Source organism: Rhincodon typus, chromosome 20, assembly GCF_021869965.1.
Source record: "Rhincodon typus isolate 14 chromosome 20, sRhiTyp1.1, whole genome shotgun sequence".
Lineage (NCBI taxonomy): Eukaryota > Metazoa > Chordata > Chondrichthyes > Orectolobiformes > Rhincodontidae > Rhincodon > Rhincodon typus.
The window spans coordinates 44,935,944-44,947,494 of record NC_063351.1 but is presented as its reverse complement, the minus strand read 5'-3'; the positions used below and the strand labels follow the sequence as shown (position 1 = coordinate 44,947,494).

The 11,551-nt window shown below is 44.6% G+C and overlaps 1 protein-coding gene across 1 annotated transcript in view; it reads left to right on the top strand.

Moving 5' to 3' along the window:
- The window catches only part of LOC109923714, a 50,674-nt gene that overhangs the window by 29,171 nt on the left and 9,952 nt on the right, over positions 1 to 11,551 (top strand). Inside the window, exons 7-8 of the mRNA XM_048609225.1 lie at positions 7,168 to 7,270; positions 9,012 to 9,148. Of these exons, the coding sequence (XP_048465182.1) occupies positions 7,168 to 7,270; positions 9,012 to 9,148 (240 nt within the window). The remainder of the gene's footprint in view (positions 1 to 7,167; positions 7,271 to 9,011; positions 9,149 to 11,551) is intronic.

The following is an 11,551-nucleotide window of genomic DNA, read 5'->3' as shown; positions in this document are numbered from 1 at the left end:
TGGGACTCCCTTCCCCTCGCACTGCTCTGGGACTCCCTTCCCCTCGCTCTGCACCGGGACTCACTTCCCCTCGCTCTGCACCGGGACTCACTTCCCCTCGCTCTGCACCGGGAGTCCCTTTCCCTCGCGCTGCACCGGGACTCCCATCCCCTCGCGCTGCACCGGGACTCCCATCCCCTCGCGCTGCACCGGGACTCCCATCCCCTCGCGCTGCACCGGGACTCCCTTCCCCTCACGTTGCACCGGGACTCCCTTCCCCTCACGTTGCACCGGGACCCCCTTCCCCTCGCTCTGCACTTGGACTCCCTTCCTTTGACGCTGCACCGGGACTCCCATCCCCTTGCTCTGCACTGGGACTCCCTTTCCCTCGCCCTGCACCGGGAACCTCATGGCCAAAATGAGGAGCAAATGAAAATAATAAATGATGAGAGGCAGTAAAGCCACATACAATAAATATTAGGTGAAAAAGTGAATATAGTCTCAATTTCAAACGTCAGAGGCCAATCAGTTGAATAAAGAGATATAAATATGAATCGCTATTAACAATACTTAGTTAACAATTTCTTCCACAGCTTGATTTTAAAAATGCACAAGATTGAGACCCACGTAGCTCCTTTCTTGATGGATATAATAAATTCCCACCTGTAACATTCATGTTCTGCTTTCAGATGAAGTGTAGATAGCAAGGGGACCAGCCCTGTAGCCTGCCCAAACAGAAGTTCCAACTTGGGATGAGCCTGCATCCTGTATCAGGGTAATGTTCCATCGCCCAAATCGCACCGAGTTAGAATCTGAGAATCTTACAACATACAAGGAGCAAATCACTCTGGGTAGATCAAGTTGTATCTGCCGCAGAACCAACCACTACCAGCTCATGGGTGCTGCCACTCATCCTCCTTTCTATACTGGGTACATTGGCATGTTTGGTTAACAGTGATAGGGGCTGAACCACCAGGAGACACTTGACTTAACGACAAGACCTCATTTACTGTGTGCAAGCGGAAGGTACAAGTTACATTGGCTAGTTAGACATAATTACTGAGGCTAAAAGCTAGGAGTGGTATGTCTGCTCTCATTGGGATCCAGAGCTAAACTCTTCTTTTCTTCACCCAAGATGTTTGCTTGTGTGGTGCCTTAAGCATGTATCCATCATTAACCCTTTCAGAACATTACCTTATACAATAATACCCCTCCCTCTAAGTGAAACATTTGTGCATTCTTCAAGTCTCACTCCAGAGAGACTTGTGTCTAAAAATAAAGGTCAAAGTGCTTCAATGCTCGAAGTCTGAAACAAAGCCAGAAAATCCTGGAGAAACTCAGCAGGTCTGGCTACGGGTGTGGAGAGAGAAGCAAAATTGACGTTTCAAGTCCAGTATGACTCTTCTTCAGACGTTTTTTTTTCTTCTAAAGAGTCAAATCGGACTTGAAACATGAACTCTGTTTCCTGACTCCACAGACTTGTATCCTGCACGCTTGGGTTCGAATCCCACTCTCGTCGCTATTTCCAGCAGCTTTCACTGTTGTCATTCTTTGTGGGTGGCACGGTGGCTCAGCAGTTAACACTGCTGCCTCACAGCACCATGAAGCTGGGTTTGAGCCCACCCTCGGGTGACTGGCTGTGTGGAGTTGGCACATTCTCCCTGTACCTGCGTGGGTCCACTCTGGGTGCTCCGGTTTCCTCCCACAGTCCAAAAGATGTGCAGGCTAGGGTGAATTGGCCACGCTAAATTGCCCTGTAGTGTCCAGGGATGTGTAGGTTAGGTGGATTATGAAGGATGGTTCTGGGGGGCAGGATGCTCTGAGGGGCCTTGTGGACTTGTTGGGCTGAAGGGCCTGTTTCCACACTGTAGGGATTCTATGACTTCTTTTTATTCATTAACGGGATGAGGACATCGCTGGCCAGGCAGCATTTATTGCCCATCAGGCAGTTAAGAGTCAACCACATTGCTGTGGGTCTGGAGTCACATGTAGGCCAGACCAGGTAAGGATGGCAGTTTTCCTTCCCTAAAGGGCATTAGTGAACCAGAAGGGTTTCCCCCCCAACAATTGACAATGGAATCATGGTCAGCATTATGTTCTTAATTCCAGATATTCATTGAATTCAAATTCCACCATCTGCCAGGGTGAGATTCGAACCCCGGGTCTCCAGAACATTATGTGGGTTTCTGGATTAACAGTCCAGCGATAATATCACCAGGCCGTCGCCTCCCCGTGTGTTCAGGCCAGCTAAGTTTCTCCAGTATTATCCGTCCTTGTGTACAAAACTCGAGGCTGACGCTTGAGTGCAGTAGCAAGGGCTGCTACACTACTGAACAACTAGCTTTGACATTACACAGGCCCAGTCTGCTGTCTGAGACAGAGACATGTAAATATTGGCAGTATCATTGCCAATGTCTACCCTTCACTCAACATCTCAAAGACAGATATTATTATGTTGCTGTCGGTGAAAGCTTGTTTTGTGCAAACTTGCCATTTGTATTTCATTACACTGGTGACTACTTTTAAAGTTGAAAATTGCAAAGCAATTTGGAACATCCTGGAAGAGTGCTATACAAATGCAAGTCTTTTCTCTTTCACTCAGAAAATGGCTTGAATCTAATTAAAGCAAAATAAAGATTTCTGACAAAACTACCCTTGAGAGCAACTTTCTAACAGCAAAGCCCAGTCCTATTTGATTTTGTTTGCACACTTCTATTTAGGAACTCATTTTGCTCTTGGAAATGCTGTCTGAACTGACAACTGCTATTTCTGTGTATTCTCTGCACCAACATTATAAAACTGCCCTTTATGAAGGGATTTATAAATGTGTCACTGCATACTATACAGAAAGAGAGAGAGACTTTCTCTGTGCTGTTAGAAACTCCCCAGTTAATGATACCGTTGCACAAATAAGCGGCTCTGAATAAGGCAAGGAAAATTAAATATTGACACGGGATAATTTGATGTTTTAAGGGGCAGGAGAGTCAAACTTGTTCTGTTGAGACACATTGCTCATGAGGCTTTGAACTAATGATTTAAATCATACATTACATCACAAGCCATTTAGTTAAAGGGCATGTGATAGATGTGTCCAATGTCTTGGAATGAGAGCAGCTTTTAACTTGCTCAGTACCTGTGCCAGTGCTGCCTGCATCCTGCAAATTCACAAATAGAATGTCATGTCCGTTCCCAGCTTTATTAAATGCAAGAGTTTCCATTGGCAAGCTGTCCACTGGGGAGCAGCTGCAGTGGTTGTAACACATAACCCTGCATAAAACTAGCTTGATTCCACATTCCAATCAGTGAAAGATTTCCGTTGATTTGAGATTCAGCTGGCTGGTGAGCAGCTCCTCCAGAGAAAACAGCAATTACTGGATAATCTCAGCAGGTCTGACAGCGTTTGTGGAGAGAAAGCAGAGTTACCGTTTCAAGTTGAGTTCTCAAGAAGAAGGTGTCTGCAGCTCTTCATCAAACAAAGAACAGTTGATGCTGGAGATGTGAAACAGAAATTGCTGGAAAAACTCAGCAGGTTTGGAAGCATCTGTGGAGAGAGTTAACATTTCAAGTCCAGTTCTTCAGAACTCAACTCGAAATGGTAACTGTCTCTCTGAGTTTCTCCGGCTATTTCTGTTTCATGACTCCAGCATCCAGTATTCTTTGTTTTATGAATAGCTAAGGCTTGAGGGCCTAGATTCGACGCTGAGATTCACGTTACGTACACATCCTTGTTTTCAACTCACTCCATGGCCTCCCTTCTCCCCCCCTCCCTCTCTCCAACTCTGCACTCCTCCAATTCTGGCCTTTTGTGCATCCCTGCTGTCCTTTGTTACACCATTAGCAGCAATACCTAGCAATGCCTAAATTTTGGAACACACCCTCTCAACCTCATGACCTTGCTTTGTTCCTTCAAATAAGTACTTAGAACAAAACTTGCTGACCAAGCTATAGGTCACCCATCTGAATATGTGGTACAGTATCAAATTTTGTCTGATAATGTTGCAGCTAAGTCTTTAAAACGTTTTTTCATGGGCATCATTGGCATTGTCGGATTTATTACCCATCCCTAATTGCCCTGGAAAAGATGGTGGTGTGCTGACCCCTTCAAGCATTGCAAGTCCTGGGGTGTAAAAACACACACAGTGCTGTTAGAAAGGGAGTTCCTGGATTTTTACCCAGTAACAATGAAGGAGCAGTGATGTATTTCCAAGTCCAGGTCATGTGGAGCAAAACATGAAGGGTAGTGTGTATGTGTTGTCCCTGTCCTTCCAGGTGATAGAGGTCACTGTTTGGAATGAGTCTTTAGTGAATTGCTACACTGCATCTTGTAGATGGTCCAAACTGTTGCCTCTGTGCATCATTGGTAGAAGGAGTGAATGTTTCACTCTATTAAAGGGGCTATATAAATGCACGTGATTGTTGTTGTGCAGAGAAAAGCTGTTGTACTGTTGGAGAAGCTAATGAATGCTTTGTCCTGTAAACTACAGTTACTCAGTGCTGGATTGCCTTAGCATCCTCCAAATCCAGAAAGTGGCTATTTCTGGTATCTCCTGTTATATGTGTACCTTGCCTAGAGCTCATGTTTAAGCATTCTACGTCCTGTGTGTATATAATGTTGTGACTCTGTATATGGCTGATCATCTGCTTCGGGTCTGCAAATTACACACTCAAATCAGTCAGTTTGCTGTAATGTCTGCTTTGTGACTTGTAATGTGTTTTACTATTTGAAATAAACTAACTCACAGTGTTAATCAGTCCCCGATGAACGATTGATTAATAGATCAATATCATTAATATGAACTGGGAACAGCATTGGGAAACATCACACTGATGAGGCCGATCATACTTGAACTGTCAGCAAACAATTTAACCTACAATTGAAATATATGGTGGGCAGTCTTAAATTGTGCTAAAATGCATGAGACACCCATGGTGTCTTTGTTCATTGCATCATCAGAGTGTTGTAAACACAACTAGCTGGTAAGCAAATCTGTATTGAGAAAGGCATGTGATCAGGGTGTGCTGTATTATTAGCAAGCAAGGGAAGATCAAAGGCATTGTGTCAGGATGTCCACAACATTTCCTAGTTTAATTGGGACACAGCAGACCTCCTAACAAAATTCAGTGACATTACCACAGTTTAAATTGGGACACAGCAGACCTCCTAACAAAATTCAGTGACATTACCACAATGCCGTGACCTCCCTTAACTATTTATTTGTTATCGGCTAAAACTGACACAGGAGCAAGTTCCAAAATACTACCCCTGCAAATTCTTTAAAAAATTCATGTACCCACAGACATGGGAAGCCGTGATGAAACATACAAATGTTAAACTTCCAACATACAGCTGTTCACCAATTTCATGCAGGATCAATAATGCTGGAGTGCTATTCCAATCAATCCACCCAGACGTTACAGATATTATACAACACATACTCTGCTGAACCAGCATGAATTGACCTTGAACCCATCAGGACCCATGGAATCAGTCAAACATCAGAGACATAACAGAAATTACAGCAGACTATTCAAGAAATACTTGCAGAACTGAATGTGAACAAACAATAGTACACCACTCCTTATTCAGCCCCTGCTCTGGGGAAACAAATGAAAGTTCAGAGGAAAAGGACGAAAGACTAACCCAGAATAAATCCAAATGTTAAGAATACCATCTCTGAGAGGATGAAGTCTGTAGTGGATACATCCGCTCTGCTTACTAAAATGAATGAAGAGCTTGAAGAAAGAGAAAGGAAGCAGGATGAACCACAAGCTCTTTGTCATCAATTGAATTGAAAGATGGCAGATGTACAGGAAGATCTGGAGCAATGCACACATAAAACCCATCAGGCTCACCAGAAGCAGCTACAGAAACATTGGCTTGAACTCAAAGCAATTCTAGAGAAAATGACAGACCTGCAAAAAGCGGGAGCTGAAAATCACTCATCAGATAGTCTCTTCATAAATAAATGTCAATAATTATGCCCAAGTAAAAGAACTTAAGCAAGTAAGTAAAGAAGAGCAAACAATTACTGGTAAAGTGGTAAAGGGCTAGTTTTCAAAGAAAACTTAAAGATTGGTCAGTTACAGCACATTATGAAGGAGACAACATGTTGTAAAACAGAGAGACTTAGGGATTCAGGTGCGTAATTCTTTGAAGTTTGCATCACATGTAGACAGGGTGGTTAAGAAGGAGTATAGCACACTTGCCTTATTGATCAGACCTCTGAGTATAGGAGTTGGGATGTAATGTTGAGGTTGTACAGGACGTTGGTGCAGAGAGAGATCAACTTTTATATATGAGTCTGATAACAACAGGGAGGAAGCTGTTCTTGAATCTGTTTGGACGTGTTTTCAAACTTTTGTATCATCTGCCCGATGGAAGAGAGTGTAAGAGAGTATAACCGGAGTGGAAGGAGTCTTTGATTGTGTTGGTTGCTCTCCCAAGGCAATGGGAAATGTAGATGGCATCAGTGGATGGAAAGCTGGTTTGATTGATGGGAGTGGGCTGTGTTCACAACGCTCTGTAATTTTTTGTGGTCTTGGGCAGAGCAGTTGCCACACCAAGCCGTGATGCATCGGGTTAGGTTTGCGTAAACAGATTTAGTCATAGCTTTAAAAAGGGAATCATATTCAAAAGGAACACTTTGCAGGGCCACAGGGAGAAAGCAGAGAGAGGGACGAATTGAATTGATCCTTCAAAGAACTAGTACAGGCCACGTGGCCAAACAACCTCCTTTGCTGAATAAATCTGCGCAATTTCTGACACTGTGGTAGCAGCTGTCTAGATTATTTTCTCTAATTTGTCCCTTCATTTTGTCAAAGGCTGTAATGAAGAACACATTTCTCTACTTGTGCTACCAGTCTCCCTTCTGTTTCCATGTGATTACTTGGCAACAAGAGTAAAATCAGTAAAATGAGAAGAGTTTAGTGAGATGTGGATTAAGAGACATACAAATTCCATCTTATTCACAATCTCTCCAAACTCTTGTCAGGCAATTGCTAGATTTACCCTCCTCGATTGTACCCAAGTGGTGCCAAACATAACTACTGGTTGAAGCCTGATTTGTTAAAATTCTCCCCTCCTTGTGTTCTGCAATGTGTTTCCAGCTTGGTGAGGACACATCTCAAACAGGAGCAATTAAGTGTGACCAGAGGATATTTGACTTGTGTCTAATTGCTTCCTTCTAGTTATGGGGAGATTGAAAGTATCCGGGTACTACACGAACGGTTCTGTGCATTTGTCAACTTTAAGTGCCACTTGGCAGCTGCTAAAGCATTGGAGGCCTTGCAGGTGAGTTGGCAAAGGTGTTGTTGTTTGAATACTTCTCTGTAACTGGCCTGTTTGCAGATCAAAGTCTCCTGATTCATCAATAAGTTGAAGGAAGTGGAGGGAGGTGTTACTCGTAAACAGGTCAAGGTAGTTATTGCTCAGTTCAGCTCCGAAAAGATATTTTTATACATTTTGATAGGAAATTGTAATGTTTAGCTGGGAGAAAGCCCAATTGACTTGGTCTGGGAATCAGAGTGGATATTGACAGCACTATATCAGTCAGGGAGTATAAGGCAGGGCAGGGTTTACAAATATGACTTGTGACTAAAACTATAACAATGTCCCCCACCAACAGGCAAATTCTTTCTCTGGTTAAAGGCAGTCAGTGGAGGATAGTTTGCACATAAATCAACCCCGGTTTCTGACAACACTGTAGTTTCCAGGTGTGATTTAACCAGGGATCATCTCGTCATTTCCATTCTAAGGTTTACAATTTCACTGCATGCAGATCGACATTTTCAACCTTCACAAGATTTGCAGCTACTAGGGTGGGACAGCAAAACAGCAGCAAATCTGAGGTGACTTCTGCTACCCTTCCTGGTACTTTCTGACCAAACAGTAAGAACCAGGAGCAGGAGTAAGCCATTCAGCCCCTCGAACCCTGCCCCACCATTTAATATGATCATGCCTGAGCTCATCGCGGTGAGCTCATCAATTCCACTTCCCTGCCCACCTTCCAGAACCCTTCAGCCCTTTACTAATTAAAAATCTGTCCATCTCCTGCTTAAATTTACTCAAAGTCCCATTGTCCACTGCACTCTGAGGGAGTCAATTCCACAGATTGACTCCCCTTTGAGAGAAGTAACTTCACCTCATCTCGGTTTTAAATCTGCCACCCCTTCTCCTAAAGCTGCGATCTCTCGTTCTAGATTGTCCCCGTAGGAGGAAATATCCTCTCTTTGTCGACTTTGTCAATCCCCTTTATCATCTTATGTACCTCGATTCAATCTCCTCCCATTCTCCGAAACTTTAAACCCCAGAGAGTATGGGCCTAACCTGCTCAATATCTGTATAGGATAGTACCTCATGAATGCATTCGGGAGAAACATTTGTACTTGGGAAGTGATGAGAACAGGCAACTTGCTACTGCAGGGATTAATTGAGGTAAGTAACAAAAGGTACACTTAACAGGGAAGTTAGAAAGATGCTATTGAGGTGCCATGACGTAAAGTTGGCGAGGCTTATGTAAAGCATAAACATTGGCATTGCCCTATTTAGGCTGGATATAATTCCCATCGAAAGTATTGTTGTTGCTCAATGGAACCTGGAGTACCTGTAAATTGCACACCATTGTACACATGACATCTTGAAAGGGGCGGCGCAGCGTCTTCTGATTTGTTGGGTGCGACCACAAGGAAGGTTGACAGAATAATTTCTGGTTCTGTGTCGGGAGTCTGGGGTCGGGCTTTATTGCCAATCCTGACGAGACTGAAGGGCTGAAGCCCAAACCTTCCTGGTCTTTGCTTCTGAGTTCTCGGTTCTGAGGAAGGGTCACTGGACCCGAAACATTAACTCTGTTTTTTCCTTCACAGATGCTGCCAGACCTGCTGAGCTTTTCCAGCAACTTTGTTTTTGTTCCTGATTTACAGCATCCGCAGTTCTTTTGGCTTTTACCTGGTCTTTTGCGTCTTTCTGATGGTATTGGGCAGTGTCCAGTCATGTTTTGTTTGCATGTGCAAGTGATTCTGTCTTTAATTTCCAGGGCAAGGAGATTGAGAACACAAAGCTGCTAATTAGATACCCTGACAGATATCTGAATAAACGAAGCTCCCCATTGCCGAAACCGTCTGTCCCAGTGCGAGCGTCACCTCAACCCCTAAGTGGGACCACAGCAGGCGGGTAAGTCAGAGAGTCATAGAGCTATACAGCATAGAAACAGACCCTTTGGTCCAACTCATCCATAAACTAATCTAGTCCCATTTGCCAGCATTTGGCCCAAATCTGTCTAAACCCTTCCTATTCATATACCCTTCCAGATGCCTTTTAAATGTTGTAATTGTACCAGCTCCCACCACTTCCTCTGGCAGCTCATTCAATACACACACCACCCTCTGCGTGAAAAAGTTACCCCTCAGGTCCCTTTTAAATATTTCCCTTCTCGCCTTAAACCAATGCCCTCTAGTTTTGGACTCCCCTGCCCTGGGGAAGAGACCTTGGCTATTCACCCTATCCATGCCCCTCATGATTTTATAAACCTCTATAAGATCACCCCTCAGCCTCTAATTCTCCAGGGGAAAATGGCCCCAGCCCATTCAGCCTCCCCCCATAGCTCAAACCCTCCAACCCTGGCAGCATCCTTACAAATCTTTTCTGAACTCTTTCAAGTTTAACAGCATCTTTCCTGTAGCAGGGAGACCAGAATTGAACACAGCATTCCAGGAGTTGTGGCGCAGATCCTTGAAAATATGGGCTTACCCACAGTGCCCCTCCCACCTTCTGCGCCTCCTTGAGCCCTATGACCCTTTGACATCCAAACACTCCTTTATTTCTGGCCCTTTTGTGCATTCTCCATTTCTTTGGCTCCACATTGTCTGTGCTTTCAGCAGCTTGGACGTCCAAAATATTATAGAATCCCTACAGAGTGGAAACTAGCCCTTCGGCTCAACAAGTCCACAGCGACCCTCAGAGCTTCCCACCCAGACCCATCCCTCTATAACCCTAGCCTACACATCCCTGAACACTACAGGCAATTTAGCACAGCCAATCCACCTAACCTGCACATCTTTGGACTGTGGGAGGAAACCCACACAGACACAGGGAGAATGTGTAAACTCCACACAGACAGTCACCTGAGGGTGGAATTGAGCCCGTGTCCCTGGTGCTGTGAGGCAACAGTGCTAACCACTGAGCCACTGTGAAGTTTAAACGAGGAGCCTTCACTGTGAAGTACAGGCACCCGTGGGATTTGAACCCAGGATCTCTAGTTTACTAGCCAGGCACTTTAACCAACTAAGCTGTAATTCTCTTGATTCCCTTTAAGGCAATCCTTAACCCTAACCTCTTGACCAAGCTTCTGGTCGCCTTGTTTGAGTATATGGCCCCGGTTTCACATTTTGTTTCATATTCACTCCGCTGATACACCTTGGGATGGTTTGTTACATTAAAGGCACTAAATACCGAAAAGTTGTGTTTACATTGTCCATGTTTGCCGAGATTATAAATGGAGATCATTCACCTAATTGGGAAGGTTGGTGGGGCTGTGGGGAGTGGGGCTGTGGGGAGTGGGGGGGGGGGGCGGTTGGTGGCGGCGGTGTGTGGTGTGGCGGGGTGGTGGGAGTGTGGGGGAGTGAATGGGTGGTGGGAGTATTCTGGGTATCTGTTACAATCTTCTGAAAGAAACTCTGGTCTCTTGGTTCGAACAATTGCACCGAACCTTGAACAGGGAGAGTATAGTTGGAGACATCGGAGCTGGCGTTGGTTTGATTTGTGAGCAGATACGCTGCAACCGAGCACCTGGGCATCCTGTGTTTTCCAAAAAGATGCCTCAATAACAGACGTTTACATCAAGAGGCCATTGGAAATGGGCAACCGTTCGATGGATTGACCTGCCCAACTATTAGCTTGCCTCTCTAATCATGGAATAACATTGCATGAATAGACTCCAATTGTCTGTTGCACCTGTTCATCTCTCTTTGAAGGCGCTACTCCATTGATGTTTTCATTATTTCACAAAACTCTGATTTATTTGGGAGTCACTGATGGCCTGGTTACTGAAGGCAATGACTTTCAGAGCCATATAGAGGGCCAGATTTGAATTGAGCTTGCCTCAGTACAGGAGGGTGGTGATGACAGCTGCTCTGCGCATTGGGACTTTGGTTAAATTATGAAGCTCTGCGTTGTAGTAGTTTGCAGAAGGCTGAGTTGGTGACTGGTGCTTGATCTCCTTATCAATGGTGGCCTTTTGAGAGAGGGAGCTACTGAGCTCTGGGAAGCGCTCAACATACTCCAAAGACTCTCCTTCAATATTTGCAAGAGGCAGAGTATTTCACTGACCAGGCTCGGTCAAAGGCTTGTATCAGCAACATTCAAGGACAGGCCAAGTTTCTTTGTCGCAGAATTAAAGTGGATGAGAGCGGATTGCAAATCATGTGCAGAGTGGGCAATGACACCGCAGTCATCTGCAAACTATAGATCATGGATGGCTTTGGTGGTCAGCTTAGTTTTGGCCTGAGATAGCTGAGGTTAAAGCATTTTCCACCTAGACAGTATTTAATATTTACATCACAAGGTAAACAAACTTCA